The 24,117-nt window shown below is 39.4% G+C and overlaps 1 protein-coding gene across 2 annotated transcripts in view; it reads right to left on the reverse strand.

Annotated features, from left to right (window-relative positions):
- The window catches only part of ZNF143 (zinc finger protein 143), a 60,257-nt gene that overhangs the window by 23,904 nt on the left and 12,236 nt on the right, over positions 1-24,117 (reverse strand). The window contains exons 2-10 of one of the 2 annotated variants that reach the window (XM_026008279.2): positions 18,207-18,325; positions 17,904-17,996; positions 16,990-17,073; positions 16,380-16,463; positions 14,931-15,127; positions 14,100-14,171; positions 2,774-2,893; positions 1,928-2,003; positions 1,081-1,206 (exon numbers count right to left, since the gene is read on the reverse strand). In XM_026008279.2, coding sequence (XP_025864064.2) covers positions 1,081-1,206; positions 1,928-2,003; positions 2,774-2,893; positions 14,100-14,171; positions 14,931-15,127; positions 16,380-16,463; positions 16,990-17,073; positions 17,904-17,996; positions 18,207-18,325 — 971 coding nt within the window. The remainder of the gene's footprint in view (positions 1-1,080; positions 1,207-1,927; positions 2,004-2,773; positions 2,894-14,099; positions 14,172-14,930; positions 15,128-16,379; positions 16,464-16,989; positions 17,074-17,903; positions 17,997-18,206; positions 18,326-24,117) is intronic. The other variant, XM_026008280.2, reaches the window with a different exon arrangement.

Below are 24,117 nucleotides of genomic sequence, written 5' to 3' on the forward strand. Positions count from 1 at the left end.
TTAGGAAAATAAGAGAAGAAAATGTAAAGGGGATGAGAGAAGATTGTGAAGAAGTAAGAAGCCTTTTTGTGGGGCTGTTAGGAGTACATTTTCTTTAGTAGCAGCTAATACAGAAGAAGAAATGCTTAACTGAGAAGGAATTGAATAACACCTACAAGCTGAGAGGGCTGGTAATCTATGACTATTGTTCATCTTTCTGGGACATGGACCCCTTTGAAAATCCTTTTTTATTCTTTTTTAAGATTTTAATTATTTATTTTGAGAGAGAGAGAGAGAGGAGAGCATGAGCAGGAGGAGGGGCAGAGGGAGAGAGAGAATCTCAAGCAGACTCCATGCTGACCATGGAGCTTGACTTGGGGCTCTATCCCATAACCCTGAGCTGAAATCAAGAGTCAGATACTTGGGGATCCCTGGGTGGCTCAGCGGTTTAGTGCCTGCCTTCGGCACAGGGTGCGATCCTGGAGTCTCAGGATGGAGTCCTGCGTCGGGCTCCCGGCATGGAGCCTGCTTCTCCCTCTGCCTGTGTCTCTACCTCGCTCTCTCTCTCTATGTCTATCATGAATAAATAAATAAAATCTTAAAAAAAAAAAAAAAAGAGTCAGATACTTAACCAACTAAGCCACCCAGGTGCTCCGCCACTCCTTGGAGAATCTAACCAGATTATGGGCCCTCATTCTGGAAAGGAGTATACACATGCACAAATGGTAAGGTGCATGGAATTTTAAGAGTTTAAGAGAAACCCTTGAATCTAACTCTGAAAATTCCAGAGACTCCTTCCCTAAGTCCTTTCCCTGCAGATTAAGAATTCCTAAATTCAGGGTGCCTGGGTGACTCACAGTTAAGTTGCTGACTTCGGTTTCGGTCATGATCTCAGGGTCCTGGGATCAAGCTCCACATGGGGCTCTGCACTCATGGCTTATCGAGGAGTCTGTCCCTTGCCCTCTCCCTCTGCCACTTCCCCACCTCCCCCCTCATGAGCACACATGCATGCTGATAAATAAAATTAAAAAACAAAACAAAACAAAATTCCTGGCTTTCAATCAATCCTGACCTAGATATGGTATTTGTTCACACTAGTACCTGTATGAGTTCTGATATGTTTCTGTAGATCTCCTGAAGTTTTGAAAGACTTAGTACAATTATCTTCTGAACATCGGTATGGCTTTTCTCCTGTATGAGTTCTGACATGACTTTTTAGTCCATAACCTTTAAGAAAAATTTAAAAGGAATTTAATGACATGAGACCCCTCTAAGCATGCACTGTTTAGTAGTTTAGATTAAACTACTGAAAAATACAGTAAACACCACGGATATAATACTAGGCAAACGCAACAAAACAACTATTAATACTGTACAAGAGTATGACAGCTAAGGACTGCCATGTTGGAAATTCAATAGTTCATCTCTGTCTAGAAGAGGTTATATGTGTTTCCTTTTTTTAAAGTGCCCCAATCTTACTAGATGTTCACAACTCATACTCCAAAAGCCTGAAGTAGAATTGAGACATTAAATGAGGAATAGGGTGGAAGTCAGGAGGCCTGGTACTAGTCCTGGCCCTGCTGGATATAACCCAGGAAAGCTCCAAGCCCTGCAAAGTGCCAGTTGCTCATGGTTCCCACAGGTCTATCCTAACATTAAATTCTGTGTCAGCTTCTAATGCTCAGCTTTTACTTTTCTGCTAAAAGAAAGTAGAATGTGGAGTGAAACACCAAACATAGTAGGCAGAAATAGGCCTGAGGAGAAAAATGGAAAGAGAGAGAGAGAGAATAGAGCAAGCAGGACAAGAGAAAGTTAAGGGAGAGACTGAAAAACTGGTCATTGTGCATCCACTAATTCAGACCAAGGCAAGGGGTCAGTTTCTGCCCCTGGCCAGTCTCTGCTTGCTCCCTAAATGGAACCATGAAATAAAGAAAAGTCATATCTTTACCTGTTGCAAATGCTTTCCCACAGCCTAGATGCTCACACTGATAGGGCCGGTCTCCCGTGTGTGATCTCTCATGGACCTGTCATTAAAATGCAGGCATGATTCTATTTCCTGTAGGCATTCCTCATGTAGATGGTCTCAAGACAGACCTATTTTTTTCCCTCTGCTGAATTACAGTTGACCTCTGAACAACCTCTCATGCAGTCAAAAACCAGCGTATAACTTCCTTAATTATTTCTCACAACCACTCTGTGAGGGAGGTGCTTTTATCATAAGGAAAATGAGACACTAAGACACCAAGTAACATGTCAAGGTTACATACCAGTAAGTAATGGGGGTGGGCTCTAGGGCTGCTACTCCAAATATGCTAAATGCCCACCTCCTGACCCTCTGTAAGTTATTCAGTATAAGTGTTAGCTACTGTGCCGTGGAATGTTGTGTTTAGCTGCAATCAAAATACTTGGCCTGTATATTTGAAAGAAAGGGCAAATTAACACCAACTTCTGCTAGATTTCACCAGATCACTATTAACAGAATGATTACACACACATCTCTCATAAAACTTTATAAATTTCACATCTGACAAAAAAATATATTCAAATATATAGAGTACCTACCATCTGCCAGGAAGTATGGCAGACATTAGGAAGACAGAGATGAAGAACACATAGTCCAAGCTCTCAAAGAATTGACAGTTTCTAAAATCTGCATAGGGTTTTGCGTGGCCCATGTATAAGTGTGTGTGTCTATATCTTGATAAGTGAGGAAAAATAATGGCACTGGCATTATTTTGGCATTTAATGTCCTAGGTATTGTCATAACTAAATACAGCATTTCCTATATATATACCTTAAGATGATGAGCTGTTGTATATAATTTTCCACATCCATCATATTCACATCGAAATGCCTTTTCTCCACTCTGCTGGGACTTAGCAGTTACTCTTGTTGCATGTCCTTGTAAGACAATCTAGATGAAACAAAAAGTTATTTAAATTATTCATACAGAAATAAAGTAGATGAAATTACTGTTTTCAGAAATCACCGTTATCATAAAAAAGATAAAACCATAATATGGGTTTCCAGACTCAGGTTATCATTTTACAAAGATTCTGTCATGTTGAGCCAATTAGGTTATTTCTGTTCCATAGCTGAAGTCAAAAGGAGATCCACAAGGGGGCATAGCTAGAGCTCCCAGATATCTATTCTCATTCTAGAAAAATCAACCCAAGTAGCAGTAGCATCGCCATTATATGCAAGTATTTCATGACATGCTTAAGGGATGGATATGGATATATATATATATATATCCATGACATCTGTTCTAAAAACAATGTAAAGAACATTTTCTTTGTCAAAAGCATTTCAAAGCAATGAAAAAGAAAGGTTTATGTCCTTGGGGTCACCTGTGGGAGACAGTATGACCCATATGATCCTAGTCTGTACTCATATTCAGTAGAATCATTTTTCTGGGACTCAACACCATAAGACTTCAAACAACTGTCCTGATTTTGGAAGCTTTTAAAGATGATCACCTATTTTAGAAATTAAGATACCATAAAAATAGAAAAATGACTTTCTACTCTGCAGGCCCTGGGATGAACAGAGCTGCAGGTTAGGGTGACTTGTTTGGAAGTGAAATTTGAGGCTGAAAATGAGGAGTGAGGTGAGCAGTCCAGACAGAAGGAAGAGTATGATGAAAAGTATGGGAGTGTGCCTGGAAGAACTGGAAACTTAATGTAAGAGTATTATGTCAATACGACAAGAGTGAATAACATTAAGAAGAAAGAGAAGCTGAGGACCACATTTGGGAAGAGCTTTAGATGCCATTCTGAAGAGTAAACCTAGACAACGAAAGCAAAGCGAGGCATTAACCTTTTTCTTTAAGTTTATTTATTTATTTAAATAATTTCTACACCCAATGTGGGTCTTGAACTCACAACTCAGAGATCAAGAGTCACATGATCTTCCAAGCACCCCAACATTTTTAAAGGGACTGACCAAGATCAGCTCTGTATTTTATTTTTTTTAAAGATTTTATTTTTTTATTCATGAGAAACACAGAAAGAGAGAGGCAGAGACACAGGCAAAAGGAGAAGCAGGCTCCATGCAGGGAGCCTGATGTGGGACTCAATCCTAGGACTCTAGGATCACACTCTAAGCAGAAGGCAGATGCTCAACCGCTGAGCCAACCAGGCATCCAGAGCTCTTTATTTTAGAAAGAGAACTCTGGGAGCACCTGGTGGCTCAGTGGTTGAGCATCTGTCTTCAACTCAGGTCCTGGTCCTGGGATCGAGTCCCACAATCAGGCTCCCCAAAGGGAGCCTACTTCTCCCTCTGCGTATGTCTCTGCCTCTCTCTCTGTGTGTCTGTCATGAATAAATAAAATCTTAAAAAAGAGAGAGAGAGAGAGAGAGAGAGAGAGAGAGAGAGAACTCTGGTAATAGTGTGAAACAGTGAAAGAAAAAAGAGGCAAGGACACTAAAAGAAGTCTGTGTAATAATGAATATGGAGGGAAGAAGTGGTAAAACCTAGCCTGGGCCAATGACCATGGAATAAAAAGCAGTAGATTATTCTGCAGATATTTTAAGGATGAGGATGGACAGAATCCAAATTTTAAAAGCTAAATGAACAGGCTAAAGCTATAACAGGTATCTCAGGGCTGTATCAGTTATTTCAGTATAGGACATACTAGTCTTTGTCAAAAGAAAAACCTGATATACTATCACAAAGGAAATGTCTCAAGGGCAAAAGAGACGCTAATCAGTGAAATAACAATCAGCTTCTAAAACCATCTACAGAAAATGACTTCATTACTATTTTGCTTAATGTATGTTCTGGGAATTAAGGGAGAACCTTAGCTCTGCCATAAATTCACTGCGTGACCTTGTACAAGTCAGTGGGCTTGTTTGCTTGTCGGTATAAAGAACATATTATATTAAATCAGTGATGATTTTTTCTTCTTACAGCTTTTTTTAAGGAGTTAAATTCTTTTCCCAGATGAAATCTTACACAGCATTCTACTGTGCAAAACAGATAAAAGCATTCCTGCTTCTGCTGGCTCAGGCAGGTGTGGGTGGCTCAGAGCTCTGCTAGTCCCCAAGGGAACTCAAAGAAACCCTAGGACCACCTGCCCCAAAAAACCAGCATTTGAAAACCATCATACAAGATGATAATGCTAAGTCCCTTCTAGCTTTAACATTCTAGGGTTCATAAATTAAAAAAAAAAAAATTAAAAAAAAGGGATCCCTGGGTGGCGCAGGGGTTTGGCGCCTGCCTTTGGCCCAGGGCGCAATCCTGGAGACCCGGGATCGAATCCCACGTTGGGCTCCCGGTGCATGGAGCCTGCTTCTCCCTCTGCCTGTGTCTCTGCCTCTCTCTCTCTCTCTCTCTGTGACTATCATAAATTAAAAAAAAAATAAAAAATTAAAACATTCTAGGGTTCTGAGGAGGTGCAAATCCCACTGGTAAATAAGGGCTAAGCCTAAGATTGAATCCCAAAGTTACTTCAATAATAAAGAGGTTAACACCATTTACTGAGGAGGTGCACTTATACGATGCTTTGTGGTAGGTGCTTTGCAAGTGCTGTTATTGGTTCTCCATGACTATCCAATGAATTGAACATTTCCTATGATTTGTAAATAAGAAAAATAAGGCTCAGGGTAGTTAAGTAATATAGTTTGCCCAAGGTCAAAGGCTGGGAAGTAGGACTTGAAGCAGATGAGCTCTATAGCTCATGCTATTAACCCACCAGACTTCAGGGTGCAGCAGCTCAGCAGTAACTAACTGGCAAAGCTTCTGTAGTAGCAGAGTGAAAGACCTGGCAGGGTTGAGGGAAACTGGAGATTTTACTGCCTAGTGCAGTACTTAAAATTCCGTTTGCTGTAAAAGTCTGATGCACACGACAGACAGAACTTTTGTTATCTGACGTGCGTAAACTTGTACATTAGGATGTAAATAATTTATACTCTTGGGGACAGATAAAATGAAAGCAACTTTAGGCATTTTTATTTTTTTATTTTTTTGAGGAATTCTTAAAAGTATGTTCTCTTTCTTTCCTTTTTTTTTTTTTTTTTTTTAATTTTTATTTATTTATGATAGTCATAGAGAGAGAGAGAGAGAGGCAGAGACACAGGCGGAGGGAGAAGCAGGCTCCATGCACCAGGAGCCTGATGTGGGATTTGATCCTGGGTCTCCAGGATCGCGCCCTGGGCCAAAGGCAGGCGCCAAACCGCTGCGCCACCCAGGGATCCCTCTTTCTTTCCTTTTTTAAATATTTTTTTTTTATTTTTTTTATTTATTTATGATAGTCACACAGAGAGAGAGAGGCAGAGACACAGGCAGAGGGAGAAGCAGGCTCCATGCACCGGGAGCCCGACGTGGGATTCGATCCCGGGTCTCCAGGATCGCGCCCTGGGTCAAAGGCAGGCGCCAAACCGCTGCGCCACCCAGGGATCCCTTTCTTTCCTTTTTTAAAAAGATTTTATTTGAGAATTCCTGGGTGGCTCAGTGGTTTGGCGCCTGCCTTTGGCCCAGGGCGTGATCCTGGAGTCCCAGAATCAAGTCTCACATCGGGCTCCCTGCATGGAGCCTGCTTCTCCCCTGCCTGTGTCTCTGTCTCTCTCTCTCCTCTGTGTCTTTCATGAATAAATAAATAAATAAGTAAGTAAGTAAGTAAATAAATAAAATATTTTATTTTATTTGAGAGAGAGAGAGAGAGAGAGAGACGCAGACTCCCACTAAGCAGGGAACCCTCCCAGGGCCTTGGGATCATGACCCGAGCTGAAGGCAGATGCTTAACCAACTGAGCCACCCAGGTGCCCCAAAAGTATGTTCTCTTTCAAGAAAGGAATTAATCAAAGAAGTCTGGCAACAGAGTGACCTTTAAGGAACCATGGGACACATCACAATTGCCAGGATATTTAAAAAACAAATAAAGGGGCACCTGGCTGGCTCAGTCATAGAGCATGCGACTCTTAATCTCTCAGGATCATGAGTTTGAGTCTCACATTGGGCAGGGGCCTACTTAAACAAACAAACAAACAAACAAACAAAAAAACCAAATGAACAAAAAACCTCCACAGATATTCTAACAATAATTATTACTGGGTAGTGGTCCTTCACTTTTTATTTTTACCTGTCTATACCATTTGGATTTTTTTAAAGTGTACAATTAGATAAGTTTTTTTAATCTAATTTTTTTACATGAGTATAACTGATGCACAATGTTATATTAGTTTTAGGTATATAGCATGGTGAGTCAACATCTCTGTGTTATGCTACCCTCACCATAGTGTAGCCTCCACCTGTCACTCTGTGATACTATTACAATACCACTGACTATATATATATTTTTTAATTTTTATTTTATTTATTTATGATAGGCACACAGTGAGAGAGAGAGAGAAAGGCAGAGACACAGGTAGAGGGAGAAGCAGGCTCCATGCACCGGGAGCCTGACGTGGGATTCGATCCCGAGTCTCCAGGATCGCGCCCTGGGCCAAAGGCAGGCGCCAAACCGCTGCGCCACCCAGGGATCCCACCACTGACTATATTCCCTGTGCTGTGTGCCTTTTATTCCCTCAATGAATTTATTTCATAATTGGAAGCTTCTATCTCCCCTCCCCTTCACCTATCTTATCCATCCCCTACACCCTTTCTCCTCTGACAATCATCAGTTTGTTCTCTGCATTTATAAATCTGATTCTGTTTTTTTATTAATTTATTTGTTTTGTTTTTTAGATTCCACATATAAGTGAAACCATATGGTGTCTTTCTCTGACTTATTTGACTTGTCATACCCCACCCCCCCCACCTCAGGTCTATTCAAGTTGTCACAAATGGCAAGATCTCATTTTCTTATGGCTACAAAATATTCCATTATATATATATATATATATATATATATATATATATATATATATACGTATATACACACACACACATACATACCACAATTTATTTATTCATCTATCAATAGACACTTGGGCTGCTTTCATATCTTGGTTATTGTATATAATGGTGTAATAAAAATAGGAGTGCATCTATCTTTTCGAATTAGTATTTTCAGGCCTTCTTATTATAATCCAAATATTTGTTTTTCTGGTGTTGAGTTGTGTAAGCTTTTTAAGTATTTTGGATATTAACCCCTTATTAGATATATCATTTGCAAATATCTTCTCCCATTCAGTATGTTGTTTTGCTTCATTGATGGTTTTCTTTGCTGTGCAAAAGCTTTTTATATTAATGTAGTTCCAACAATTTATTTTTGCTTTTGTTTCCCTTGCCTTAGGAGACATGTCTACAAAAAATGTTATTGTAGCAATGTCAGAGAAATTACTGCCTTTGTTCCTCTATGAGTTTTATGGCTTCAGGTCTCACATTTAGCTCTTTAATCCATTTTGAGTTTATTTCTGTATACAGTGTAAGAAAGTGGTACAACCACAGCAGTCAAATGAGCAAAGAAATAAAAGGCATCCATATTAGAAGTTGGGCAGCCCAGGTGGCTCAGTGGTTTAGCACCGCCTTCGGCCCAGGGCCTGATCCTGGAGACCTGGGATCGAGTCCCACGTCACGCTCCCTGCATGGAGCCTGCTTCTCCCTCTGTCTGTCTCTCTCTGTGTCGCTCATGAATAAATAAATAAAATCTTTACAAAAAAAATTATTAGAAGAAGTTAAACTATTACTACTTGCAGATGACATGATACTATACATAAAAAACCCTAAATATTCCACCAAAAAACTACCAGAGTAAGTGAATTCAATAAAGTAGCAGGGTACAAAATTAATACGCAGAAATTTATTGTGTTTCTGTACACTAATAATGGAATAGCAGAAAGAGAAATAAGAAAACAGGTACATTATAATTGTACCAAAAAGAATAAAATACTAAGGAATAAACTTAACCAAGGAGGTGAAAGACCTGTGCTCTGAAAATTACAAAACACTGATAAAAGAAACTGAAGAGAAGGCAAATGGATTTTCTAAAAGTAAACATGATTATCTTTTTTAAAAAAGTATGCAGTAGCTATCTATATAGTAACATAATTGGTCATTTGGGGCCTTTTCATTGTTTCTTTGAATTAAAAAAAAAAACTAAAAATATTTTTTGAAAAAATCATGGGTTTGATCTCAGACTTACTGATCAAATCCCTGGAAACTGACCTTAGTTATGGGTTTTTGTTTTAAGATTTACTCATTTATTTGAGAGAAAGAGAGAAAGTGTGAACAGGGGAGGGACAGAGGGAGAGAGAATAGTGAAACAGACTCCCCACTGAGTGTAGAGCCCAATGAAGGGCTAGATCCCATGACCCTGAGATCATGAGCTGAGCCAAAACCAAGACTTGGAAGCTTAATTGACTGAGACACGCAGGTGCCCTAGTCATGGGTTATTTTTCAAAAAGCTCTGTAGCTCAATCTCATGTTTGTCCCTGATTAATAACCACTGATCAAATACCTTTTTTTTTTTTAATACCTTTGTTTTAAAGATGAAGAGGCTTAGAAAAGCAAGGTTTGTTTGCTCAAGACCACATAGCTAGATAAAAATATAGAAAATACACATGAGGGCATCCCCAGTGGCCCAGTGGTTTAGTGCTGCCTTCAGCCCGGGGTGTGATCCTGGAGACCCAGGATCAAGTCCCACATGGGACTCCCTGCATGGAGCCTGCTTCTCCCTCTGCCTGTGTCTCTGCCTCTCTCTCTCTCTGTGTCTGTCATAAATAAATAAATAAAATCTTAAAAAAAAAGAAAAAGAAAATACACACGAAATACGATCCACATTCAAACTGCCTATATATACAGACAAGTTTGAGGGTAATCATCCAACTCATGTTCTGGAAGAATCTGCCTCACCAACCATAGACCCTGATAAGATGGCATATATAAGGCTGGCCAGTAATCTATGCCTTATGTGGCTGAGTTTAAAAATCAAGCAAAGTCCACAAACTTTCCTTCTCTGGAATTTGACCCAAGAAATAAAGGAAAATCTTGAGTTGGCTGTGGGTGGTAAGCCTTTAGAAAGCTGTGATGAGCTATATGCAAATTCAATGAAGACAAAGAGGAAGCTGTCTGCAGAGAGGAGAGCGGAGAAGCACAAAAGAGGGGAGGAGGAAGAAAAAGGAGTGAGAGATTAACCTCCAGTCCTGATTTCTTGCAATTCTGGTTCCTGTGAGGCCTGGCTGTCCAGCAGTTTCTGTTCTTGGCTTCTTATAAACTCTGCTGCATCCTTACAATATATCTCTTTTTTCCTAAGCTGGTTTGACTGGCTTTCTGTGTTTTCCAACTATTAGAGTTTTTTTTTTTTTTTTTTAAGATTTTATGTATTTATTTATGAGAGACACAGAGAGAGGCAGAGACATAGATAAAGGGAGAAGTAGGCTCCTTGCTGGGAGCCTGATGGGGGACTTGATCCCAGGACTCTGGAACACAATCTGAGCCAAAGGCAGACACTCCATCACTGAGCCACCCAGGGGCCCCCGCCTATTAAGAGTTCTGAATAAAAGTACCAAGCAAAGAACTCTGATCTCCAATGTAAACAAAATTAGTTTCAAATGAAGTTAAAACGAACTAATGGCAACCATGGAAAAAAGTATTCTAAGAGAACATTTACAGCATGAATAATGTTGTATAATACTTACATAGTTACAAATTATGTTCTTTGTATTACCTAAAATATAAATCAAGTGAAAATCTAATTTGGTTTTCATAACCTCACGATATGGGTAAGGCAAGATTACTGTTATTCTCATTGAGCAGATAAGAAATCTCAGATCCAGAGACATCAAGTAATTTGCTCAGTCACACAGCTACTACATGGCAGAGTAGAGATTCTGTACATGGATTTTTTATTATGCATTTGTGCTACTTCAACACCATGCTGTTTTCTGCTTAAATAAGGATAGTATAGCATGAGAGCAACGACAGCAGTCAGAGTCTCCTGCAAATACACACTCCATCCACCTTACAGTTCTCACAAATGAACACAGAGGCAAGATCAGGGTTTTCAAATTCGGCACTACTGATATTTTGAACAGGATAATTCTTTGTTGTAGGGGCTGCTCTGTGCCTTGCAGGATATCTACTCACTACATGCCAGTAATAGTCTCCCAATTGTGACAACCAAAACTGTCTCCCCATGAGCACAGCTGCTTTAGATACCCTAGGTCTTTCTTGTGTTATGAAATTTAGTTTCTTTTTGTTTGTTTAGTTTATTTTTTTAATTTATTTTTTTATTATTTTTTTAAATTTAGTTTCTTATAAGAGATTAACTCAACACAGCACAATTAGTATGTTCATGTTGTAGATGAAAGAAAAGTTCCAAACTATACGCATCAAATGAAAAAAAAAATCTAGAGGTTTGAAACAAGACCATTAACAAAAAATTAATACATTAGCTAAAGATCTATTTTAAAGTTCAGCCAGGCACAGAGTTACAACTTCTTAAGCATTCTGGCAGAAGAGGAGTATCAAGAGACAAGCCAACTGGATACAGGTGCTGCTTATTTACAGTGGTTCCTTTGGGATATTTTGGCCTTTAGTATTATGTACTACTAGGCTCTCAACCTCAACTATGGTACTAAATTGTATGAAAGGATGGAGGATTCATGAACTTCTGGTCCAGCACTAATGAAGAGAAATAAGAGTCACAGGGGCAAGCCATGTATATAATTAAGAATGTTCTAGGGTCGGGCAACCCTGGTGGCTTACCAGTTTAGCGCCACCTTTGGCCCAGGGCGTGATCCTGGAGACCCGGGATCAAGTCCCACATCAGGCTCCCTGCATGGAGACTGCTTCTCTCTCTGCCTGTGTCTCTGCCTCCTTCTCTCTCTCTCTCTCTCTCTCTCTGTGTGTGTGTCTCTCATGAATAAATAAATAAAATCTTAAAAAAAAAATGTTCTAGGGTCACTTGCATGGCTCAGTTGGTTAAGCATCCTACTCTCAATCTCAGCTCAGGTCTTGATCTCATAATTGTGAGTTCAAGCCCCGCACGGGGCTCCACACTGGGCCTGGACTGTACTTGAAAAAAATGTTCTAGTAGCCACATTATAAAGTAAAAAGAAATAGGTGAAATTAATTTTAGTAATTCTTTTATTTAACCTCATATATCCCCCCCAAATATTTTTTAAGATTTATTTTATTCACGAGAGACAGAGAGAGAGGCAAGACACATAGGCAGAAGGAAAAGCAGGCTCCCCACAGGGACCCCAATGCGGGACTCAATCCTGTGACTCTGGGATCATGCCCTGAGCCAGAGGCAGAGGCTCAACTGCTGAGCCCCCAGGCATCCCAATATATTCAAAATATTATCATTTCAACATGTAATCAATAGGAGAAATTATTGAGATATCTTACATTCTTTTTTTCATACTAAGTCTTCAAAAACCTATATGTATTTTATGCTCACTGCACATCCCAATTCTGAGTGGCCACATTTCAAGTGCTCAATAGCCACATGTGGCTACCATATAGGATAGTGGAGATCTAGCCTATAAAAGAGAGGTACAAAAGGCAAAGGAGAAAAAGCTACAGTTACAATAAAAATCCTATTCAACTTCCTTCTGTTTCTTTGTCTATTGGCACCAACATCAAATGGTTATACATCTGCAGTAATAGGGCTTTTTATGACATTTTGCTTTAGCAGTACTAAATTCCTAGTTATGTTTCTGGGTTTAGAAATTAATTACTGATTTTATTATACAGACTTGTATGATAATAGTATATTATAACATTATACAGCCCAGTGCTAAATTCACTCATTTTTTGTTAAGATCCATTCCATATTAGTTTATTACAAGCGTAGCCACAACTGTTTCTTTTTAAAAATATTCCGTTATTTAAAAACTTAATTGTTAGTCACTAATAAGAGACAGACTCCAAGGCACTGACCTACATCTCTTGAATACATTTATACTACATTTGCATTTTAGTAGAGCTTGACTAGGTGGATTTGACATACTGCGGTACAAAGAAATATTTCTCATTTTATGAATTCACAGACTTGAAAATTTTGCCAAGAATCACATAGTTTCAAAGGTGATGGGCTTGGTGAATTGCAAACTGTGTTTATACTACTGCCACTTCGTGATACCACTTCAGAGAGTAAACAGAAATACCAGCTATTCAGCAATATTCAGAAGTATCAAATTTCTACCAATGATTTCAGTGATTCCTGTTATTTTATCATTTACTATTATTACAAATGTAAAATCTTGATAACCCCTAATACTATTACTCCGTGTTATTAAGTGGTGATGCTAATGCTCAAGTTAAAATTGTGGCCCTGAAGCAATAATTTTAGAATAGGAGTGAGGTATGATAAAAACTCTCAAAGAATGAGAACTGCTACGAGGGAGCAATCAGCAAACTATTAGAGATAGCTGCTGAGAAAATAAAAAGCAGCATTAAAGCAAGAATATGTTACAATGATTATATAACTCCTAAACACACACCCTCTATAAAAACACGTAATTCAAAACAGAATCTTGAATTATGCAAGTTTCGGATTTTTGATTTGTATATCTCCCAGAAAGCATCTGCGACTACTTTGCACTTACTATAAAACTTTTTAGAGGCACTGCTGCTTTGGGTTGTTGTTTGGGTAATGGATGGCCAATGACCAGACCCAGAGTGAGCATCTGGATCAAGGACAGCCAGCCTGTGGCCATGTGCAGCCCAGGAAGCACTGTGGTACAAAAAGCATAGACAACTTTGCCCAGTAGGAACAATGATGATTAGCCGGCTGGACCTTCTCTACAGAAGTTGAAAAGGAAAGTATGTAGGGAATCACATGGAAGCAGAAGAAACAAATAGACATAAAGAGGAAAGTAGGGAGGGTGAGTTTATAATAATAGTATAAGTAATAGTGGGGCCCCTGAGAAAGGATCCACAGACTGCCATGGGTGGAGGCAGTCAGAAGATCATCTAGTCTCCAAAAATGCCTAGGATTCCAGAACACAAACTTCATTTGGATTTCTTGGATATTTTTATTTCTCTAATGCCACTTTGCATCTATAATGAATCCTGAGGCCAGAGGTAGTTCGAGAAAGCTACTGCCTAATATGTATACTCTTTCTCTGAAGAGATTTTCCTACAGAGGTAGTATTGCTGCTTTCATTCATTGAAGGGCCTTGAAATGTTAAGAGAAAGGGATTCTTATGTAAAAAAGTAGCTTTACATACCTGCATTTTTTTCTCTTGCTCATTTTCTATCATTCCAGTACCTGTTACACTTTCACTTCCATCAATGGATACCTAGAGGAATAAAATAAAGCTTAAAAAAGTTTTACATTTTGACATTTGTTTAGGTGTTAAGTACACAGGGATTCATTATCATTTATTTTTGTGTTTGTTTGAAATTTTCTACTATAAAAAGTGAGGAACAGAAATTTTTAAAAATTATATGAAAGGGGGCAGCCCCCATGGCAGCAGTTTAGCGCCGCCTGCAGCCTGGGGCATGGTCCTGGAGACCTGGGATCGAGTCCTGCATCAGGTTCCCTGCATGGAGCCTGCTTATGTCTCTCTCTGTCTGTGTCTCTGCCTCTCTCTCTCTCTCTCTGTGTGTCTCTATGAATAAATAAATAAAATCTTTTAAAAAAAATTTTATGAAAGATATATGTTCAGTACAGGGGAAAAACCCAGCCCTTTTGATATAAAACTTAATTGAGACTTTCCTTCACTTTTTCTCTAATCTCTAATTTCTGCTTCTTAATTTGTAAACTGATCCATCTATACTTTATTATTTCTTTGATGGCACTCATCCTTGGATATATCTTCTTATGACTTATCTGCCATCATTTCTCTTCTATGAGCTCTTTTCCATTCCTGTTATCTTTATACAAATGGTTCTTTCTACACTTCACTCCTTTTAAGATAAATACTGATCTCCTTAAGGCTGTCTGATTTTTGACTTTGAATTGCTAGTTTCTTATTGGATAAAGTATACTTTCTTGTTTTACTTTAATGAAAAATAAGCTGTATCGGGGACATTCTTGAAATTGTAAAATGCTGTACCTTTGCTGCATACTGTTCCAAAGCACTGATGGTGTCAGGGTCAATCGTGGCATCCCCAGTGTGCAGACCTGCCACTGTCCCATCAGCCTGAATTGCCAAGATGGTATCAGACTGCGGGACTTGTACTGCATGGTGGATGTATGCTGTGGTGCCGTCTTCCAGCTGAACTGCCTGTAATGCGCTCTGGTCATAACTATCTGGGGGAGTGGAAGAGAATGGCATTAAATTAAAGGTAGTCTGATAGAGTTACTTATTTAAAGGAAGAAGGGAATGAACTTTTACTGAATAGTTCTGTGAGCACTGGTCTATGTGCCTTACACTGTGTGATTTCATTGAATCCTCACAACGATTCTGTGAGGTGGGTGTATTTACCACCCTCCTCCTACAAAACAGAAATTAAGGTTTGGGGAAATAAACTCACTTTACTTAGGAACCAGGAAATTTAGAAAACTAACAATTAACAGTCAAAATCAGTATGTAGAGGAACCAGGATCTACACTCATGTCGGTATGACTCCCAAATTCATGGGCTTTTTTCCCTTCTATATGTACAGCATTGTGAAATAATAAATCTTAGACAATTACAATGAACCTGTGATTAAGTCCCACTGTTAAAGAGACAAATTTAGAGTTTACTTTTTCCCAACTTTACTTACAAATTTACATATTCTAAATTTTAAAAAATTTCCCCCTTTGGTTGCACAACTTACATCTTTCTAAAACATGTTATGTCATTCTATAAAATATTCTATAAGGTATAGTAGCTAACATTTATTGAGCCTTTACTCTGTGACAAATATTGTGCTTTATATACATATGTTTGCACATTTTGTCCTCACAACTACCCAATGAGGTAGAAATTTATTATGATACTCGTTTTACAGAGGATGAAACTGAAGCACGGGGAGGTTAAATAATTTGAACGAGATCACATAGCTAAAAGATAGCAGACCTAGATTTGAACCCAGATAGCCTGGCTGCAGAGATATGCATGCTCATTATTCCTATGCATTCCACCTCAAACCCATGGTCCTCCTTACTCGAAGTTAATAAGCATTAACATTTTTGGCATATTTGCTTCAAATAAATTTAAAATTTTTATTTCATATTAAAGGATAACACAATAGGCAAAGGTTCTAGCTTAAAAAATTATGTATATGTAAGAGGAAAAGAAATCAACAATTTGACTTTTAAATGTTTAATTTCATGTTCGAAAAGTAGCCTCTATTTGAAGTCTACCAGGGACCAGGTGTTTGCTATTCCAACCTGTTACTGGACAGCTTAAATTAACAGAAAGTTTGTCTTTAGCCTCTACCCAAATGTGCCAATTTATATTTCAGAGAACAAGCACAAATCCCCTTTTACATGACAACATTTCAGCAAATATAGGCAGGTCTCATTTTCCCTACACCCCACTTCTCCCTTATTCCTATTTCCAAAGTTATTTTACCTTTAGAGGTATGATGAATAAATGCCGTAGTTCCATCTTCTAGCTGCACTGCTTGGCCATCCTCTAAACGCAAACTGTCCCCTGCTCAAGAGCAATGCTTACATTTAGATCTCATGTTTTCTAATGTTCTGATAACTCAGCAATAAGAGTCAATAAACCACTAAGCACATTTTAAAAACCTACACGTGCTTTTGAGCCCTTGAACATTAAAGTATTTTTAGTAAAGCTGCTCTAAGTAAGTGCTGAGTAAAAACATATTAGAATACTTGTTTTAGGAATGCATACGTGGAAATAAGGAGAGCTGAAAGAATGGGAAAAAAAGGAAGAAAATGAGAGACATGCAGGAGTTAGCTCAAGTGATAGAAATATTCATGTAAAACTGTTGTCCATTTATCGCTAGAGTGTAGTCCAGTAACTTCTTTTCCATTATCTTTGAGACAAAGTCTCAATGAAGTCTAAATAGTCTATTTAGATTCTCTGACACCTACCGATCTTCCCTTTCAAAAGGAGGTCTAGAGACCTGAACTAACTCTACACAGTAAGAGGTAGCTGGAGGCAGCAAATACTGAAGTTGGAGAATCAGCAGGGTCAGTTAGTATAAAATACTTACTACTTTTAGGTATGGGTACATGCTGAACATAGGCAGCAGAACCGTCCTCCAACTGAATGACCTGGCCGTCTATGAGTTTTCCATCTGGAACAAAAGATTTAAGCCAAAAAATTAGCACAAGCAAAAATTTTAAACTTTATACAATTTCAAAATGGTATCAACTATAAAAACATACACTACTTAAGATCATGTTCATCTTGATTCTTCCCTCAATGTTCTGAGGCAATTCAAAAACACATCCAGTGATCCTATAGAAAGCAGAAAATCCTCCCTCAGCCATTCTTCCTCCCCTCCAATTTTTAATTAAATAAGTTCAAGAGGAAGAGTGGCTCATCTCAGCAAGCTATGTGAGCTGAATCTATTCATCTGTCAGAGCCTCTTAGGAATGGTGACCCTGACTATAGGGAAGCTGAAACTGAGAAGAGTGACAGATATGGCAGTGTATATGAGGCCAGTTGTCATTGTCATTCCTAGGTGCTAGAAGTCCCTTGACTATATATACATGTGCTCAGTAGGTTCCCATAAAAACAAGGAGTTTGAGAACTGAGCAAAGTAAACACTGATTCACAATGTTATATAAGCAACACCAAACATCTGTACTTTGATGCATGTCTTGCAAAAACATTAAATCATAACTTGGAAGTAAAAAAAGCAAGAAGGGTCTTCCTAGAAAGAGGTTGGGGACAGTCCCCCTTTCCCCCCTAATTTTTGATACTCCAGAGCATATTCCAAATATCCCAAAGGGTGTCTCCAAATATTGAAACAAATTTAAGTTAACCTGAAACTATTTAAAATTACCATATGCAATACAGCATCTTTAGGATGGGTTGGGAAGGGATGTAGTTGCTAGGTGCTCCAACTCTGAGGTTATGAATTTCTGGTGTTAACCAAAGGGCTGTATATGTGGCACATACCTTTAGAATTGTGTTGTATATAAGCGGTAGAACCATCTGCAAGTGTTACTGCTTGCAAGCTTACACCTTCCATATTTTCTAAATTGTCACCATCTATTATAAAAAAATAGTTATTTTCTTTAGGTAACTATCATATGTATGTGCTGTTTAAATTAAAATTTTTAAATGAAAATTAGGCATAAGGCAGACTGCTTAAGACTCAAATGGGATTTCTGGCATTTACAAAACATATTTCCCTGCCCTACTGCACCCAGTGTCCACAGCAAGGTAACCCACATGGTCCCTTCAAACAAAACCACTCACCTGCCACTGTTACTGCCTCTGTCAGGCACAGGGTAACATGTTGAGCCTCCATTCCTCCTCCAGGAAACTCTGTCATTCCCTGAGAATCTCGATTTATTTGGGCTAACAACATTTTCAACCTTAAAGAAAAGTATAGGCACTTGAGAACAAAGGACAATGCATATAAAATAAAAGCTAAAAAGAAAATTTATGAACCACATAAATTTGCTACAGAAATAAACAGTGTATGAAATAAGCTGAAAGTTCATTTAATACGCAGGGTAAGAGTATTAACCCAAAGTCCAAAGCACGCTTTTCATAATTCACCAGTAAACTCTTAAGCACACTGACAACTCTCGCCTATTGGTTTTGTCCCACGTCTAAAGTTTCCATAATTAGAGTTCTCTGGGATTAACAAAGATTCCACAATCCTGTTGACTCAATCTTCAGATAGCTATCCTGAATCAGGCTGCTTCTCACTTCGCCATTACTGCCCTGACTCAAGCCACTACCACCTCTTGCCCACATGACCGCAACAGTATCCTAACTGGTCTCCTTGCTTCCACTGGGACCTCTCCACAGTCTCCTCTCAACACAGTAGAGTTCCCTCTAGAAAGGAAAGTTAGATCGTGTCCCTTTTCTGCTCAAAACCTTCTGATAACTTATCAGCGTAAAGCCAAAAGTCCTTACCCTGACCTATGAGGCTGATGATCTTGACCCTCACTTCCTACTATTCTCCATCTCACTCATTTCATTTCAGCCATATTGGTGTCTCTCCTTTTGCTCAAACACACTGGGTAATGTTGCCACAGGACCTTTACATCTAATGTTCCTTCTGCCTGAAACATGCTTTGCAGTATCTTCATTGTTATTCCCATTTTCTTCAAGTTGTTGTTTAATGGTACCCCAATGAGACCTTCCTTGTTCACCTCATTTCAAACTGCACCTCCTACCTCTCAACCGTGATATACCCTATCCCTCTTCCCTCCTTTATTACATTTATGCATAGCACTTATTATTTAATATATTGTATGTATTTGCTTAGTTTTTGTTTTAGAGGGAGGGGAGGAGGGGCAGGGAAGGGCAGAGGGAGAAGAGAGAGGATCTTAAACAGGTTCCACACCCAGCGAGGAGGCCAATATAGGGCTTGATCTAACAACCCTGAGATCATGACCTGAGCCAAAATCAAGAGCTGATGCTTAACCGAGTCACACAGGTGCCCTTATTTAGTTTGTTTCTTCTCTATTTTCCCCTCCACTAGAATGCACTGGGATCTTCATCTGCTTGCTCACTGCTGACTCACATGTCTAAAAGGTACTTTACCCTAGTAGACACACCATAGGAGCTGAATAAATGGTTGAATGAATGGCTCTTTTACCAATCACCACCTTGAGGTGCCTCAAACAGGAGCTGGGATAGCTTAGCTACCTTGAGCCAAGGAATTGGACCAGAAGATCTCTTGAGGACTTTTCATGTCTAAAGATCTGATTTTAGTGTCAATATTTAAAAGAACCATGTACAGATAGTAGTAATTTGCAATGATATTTATGACTACTTGATTTTTGTTTTAGAAACACTATAAACTGTATCCTCTTTGGAATAAAGCCAGGAACTGTAGTTTAGGCTCATAGCAAAGTATCAGTGATACAAGTCAATTAAGGGCTGACTTTTCAGGGAGTCCTGAAAGATTCAGCCCTTGATCTACAACTGTTCAAAGAGCAGACTGAACCTTCAACACTTCTTGCTGCCCCTAAGGGATAATAGAGAAGGCTCAAAGTAACATTAGTATTCTGCTATTAAGACCTCCGAAGAGGGATGCCTGGGTGGCTCAGCAGTTGAGCATCTGCCTTTGGCTCAGGGCGTGATTCCGGGGTCCTGGGATTAAGTTCCAGATCAGGCTCCCCGCAGGGAATAAAATACTTGTGAGAAAAAGAAATGAGAGCAGAGACAAGAATTTAGAAATGAACATCTAGGTCTAGTCATCAGGAATTTTGGTGATGGTTTAATATTAAGTGAGCCATTGATATAAAAAAGAACTTTAGGGCAGCCCAAGTGGCTCAGCAGTTTAGCGCTGCCTTCAGCCCAGGGCCTGATCCTGGAGACCCGGGATCAAGTTCTGCATCGGGCACCCTGCATGGAGCCTGCCTCTCCCTCTACCTGTGTCTCTGCCTCTCTCTCTCTGTGTCTCTCATGAATAAAATCCTTAAAAAAAAAAAAAAAAAGGGATCCCTGGGTGGCGCAGCGGTTTAGCGCCTGCCTTTGGCCCAGGGCGCAATCCTGGAGACCCGGGATCGAATCCCACGTCGGGCTCCCGGTGCATGGAGCCTGCTTCTCCCTCTGCCTGTGTCTCTGCCTTTCTCTCTCTCTCTGTGTGACTATCATAAAAAAAAAAAAAAAATTAAAAAAAAAAAAAAAAAGAACTTAAAAAAATTTTCTCTCAAACCTCAATAGAGTAGCCACTAACAACATGCCTTTATAACGGCCTACCTGCAGACAGCAGGTTGCTAAGGATGCCCTGGTTTGCTTTCACTGAGACCAGGGAGTTTCAGGAATAGAAGCAGCAGGAGAAAGAAAAATTCTGGCACATTCAAAAGCCACTTTTCACACTGTTCCATTAAAAAGGCATAAAGTCGGGGACACCTGGGTGGCAGTTAAGCATCCAATTCTTGATTTTGGCTCAGGTCATGATCTCAGGATTGTGAGATCAAGCTTTATTTATGCTGGGCTCCATGTTAGGTGTAGAGCCTGCTTAAGATTCTCTCTCTTCTTCTCCCTCTCCCTCTGCCCCTCTTCTCTCTTTTTCCCCATCTCTTAAAAAAAAAAAAAAAAGAAAACAGGGGATCCCTGGGTGGCTCATTGGTTTAGTGTCTGCCTTCGGCCCAGGGTGTGATCCTGGAGTCCTGGGATTGAGTCCCACATCGGGCTCCCTGCATGGAATCTGTTTCTCCCTCTGCCTGTGCCTCTGCCTCTCTCTCCCTGTGTCTCTCATGAATAAATAAATAAAATGTTTAAAAAGAAAAAAGAAAACAAAAACATAAAGTCGGGGTGCCTGAGTGGCTCAGTCAGTTAAGTGTCCGATTTTTTATTTCAGCTCTGGTCTTGATCTCAAGGTTGTGAGTTCAAGCCCTAAAATCTAAAAAAAAAAAAAACCCAAACAAACAAACAAACAAACAAACAACAACAAAAAAATGAAAACGGAAAGAAAAATAAATGGAACAGTTCTTCAGGACCAGAAAAGCTCCTGAGCTCTTCCACTCTCCTCTGAACCCTCAAAGCTGTCCAGCACACTTATGTTTGTTTCTTCATAACTGCTTAAAATATTTTTTCTTAATATTTTTCATTTTTAAGAAATCTCTTACCTCAACGTGAGGCTTGAACTCATAGCCCCAAGATCAAGAGTCACATGCTCAAAAAAAAAAAAAAAAAGAGTCACATGCTCTACCAACTGAGCTGGCCAGGCCCTCCTAAAATATTTTCCATTTGCCTCAAACCCATCGACCCCCACTTCCTTTCCTGCTCTCCCTACTCCTTAACTCCACCACCTCATTTTCACCAAACTGATCATCTACCAACTTCACAGAAAATACAGAAGTCATCAGAGAGGAATTCTTTGCCAATAAACCTATCACTTGACTGTATTTCCACACATTTCTTCCTTCTCTCCTACCAGATTAACCTTCCTACATAGAAAGACTAATCCCTCCAACCTGCATTTCATTTGTCTTTCCTCCTTGGGGACCTCAGGGACCTCTTCTGCAAATAACCCCCCCTTCCACTAGTTCCTTCCCATCAAGAATTTTAAAAACACAAAAATAAAATCAAATAAACAAAATCTCACCTTTGACTTAACTACTTATCCAGACTAGATTATTTTAGCTAGACTTCCTTAACAGTTGTTACTAATAATACTTCCTGATTTCCCACTCCCATCTATCTGGTTTCTGCCCCTAACTCTATGGAAGCTGCACTGGCTGGTCATTATTAATCTCCAATTTAACATAAAGTTCAATGGCCATACCTAGGTATTTATTTACCCAATGAAAATATATATCCGCAAAAAGACTTGTACAAGAATTGTCCATAGTAGTTTTAGTCATAGTATTCCAAACTGAAAAGAACTTAAGCATCCACTAATTAAAGAATAGATATGGGCAACCCGGGTGGCTCAGTGGTTTAGCACCGCCTTCAGCCCAGAGCGTGATTCTGGAGACCCCAGATGGAGTTCCACATGGGGCTCCATGCATGGAGCCTGCTTCTCCCTCTGCGTTTGTCTCTGCCTCTCTCTTTCTCTCTCTCTCTCTCTCTCTGTCTCTCATGAATAAATTTTTAAAAAATCTTAAAAAAGAATGGATAAAGATGTGATAAATTTATACAATGCAATATTACTTAATAGAAAGGAACAATGGGATCCCTGGGTGGCGCAGCGGTTTGGCGCCTGCCTTTGGCCCAGGGCGCGATCCTGGAGACCCGGGATCGAATCCCACATCGGGCTCCCGGTGCATGGAGCCTGCTTCTCCCTCCGCCTGTGTCTCTGCCTCTCTCTCTCTCTCTGTGACTATCATAAAAATAAAATTAAAAAAAAAATTAAAAAAAAAATAGAAAGGAACAAGAACTATACACATGATAACAGTGATGGAGTTCAAAATTATGTTGGGGGAAACAAACCATATACAAAACAATACATACTGGGGCAGCCCTGGTGGCTCAGTGGTTTAGCGCCGCCTTCAGCCCTGGGTGTGATCCTGGAGACCCAGGATCGAGTCCCACATCAGGCTCCCTGCATGGAACCTGCTTCTCCCTCTGCCTGTGTCTCTGCTTCTCTCTCTCCTCTCTGTGTATTCTCATGAATAAATAAATAAAATCTTAAAAAAAATACTGTATAATTCCATAATATAACTTCCAAAAACAGGCAAAATTAATCTACAGTGGTAAAAATCAAACTATGGTTAAAAGTTGGGGGATTTTTGAGTGATGATCATCTGGGTGGATACAACTGCCAAAACTCGTCAAACGGAACACTAAAGACTATACCTTAGATTTTTAGAAGTTTTAAAAAGGACCTATGTGACAGTAATTAAACATTAAAAAAAACTGTACTGGAGATTATTTAGTTCTATTATTTTTAATTTAATACCACTGACCTTTTATCTACTTGGAACACTCTCTTGCCTTAGCTCTGTGGTATCCACATACTCCTGTTTATTTCCAACTTCCTAGCTAATCAGTTTCTCCTGTGGGTTCCTAAATACTGAGGATCCTCAAGTTTCTGTCCTAGTTTGTTCTTTCATTTTATATACTTTTCTTCTTCAGCAATCACATCCATTACTACGGCTTCAAAGATCTCTGGAATTTATAAGTTCTGTAAAATCTATCTAGTCCTTCCTCTTAAGAGTTACTGATCTAGTTACTTCCTGATCTCAATGACTTCCATGGCCCACAGTCACCCCAACTCAACAGATTCCCGTGAAATTCTGTTGCATTTTCTACCTCAGTGACAAATGCAAAGGCAATTACCAACCCAGTAACTGAAATCTCCCTTATTCTCCAGCCAGTCCCTAATAACTACCACTCTACTTCCTAAATACCTGTCAAATTCATTCACTTCTATTAGACTGCCTTAATTGAGGCTACCATCATCCACTTATTCTATCAGCCTCCTAAAGTCCATTCCTATCTTCCTCCAATATAATCTCCTTAGCACAGTCCAAGTGCTTTCAAATCCAATCATAGCAGTTCTTGGTCGCAAAACCTTTAGTACTCTCCCATTTCCCCAGTCCAAATATCATGATCTGGATTCTAATAACTTCTCTAGTAGGTTGGACAACCATTCTAATTTGCCCAAGACTAAGGAGGTTCCTGGAATATGAGGCTTTCTATTTTGTTTTAAGGGGGGAGGGGAAGACCTAGTTTTAAAACTGGGATAGTCTTTGGC

The sequence above is a fragment of the Vulpes vulpes genome, chromosome 11 (genome assembly GCF_048418805.1).
Source record: "Vulpes vulpes isolate BD-2025 chromosome 11, VulVul3, whole genome shotgun sequence".
Classification (NCBI taxonomy): domain Eukaryota; kingdom Metazoa; phylum Chordata; class Mammalia; order Carnivora; family Canidae; genus Vulpes; species Vulpes vulpes.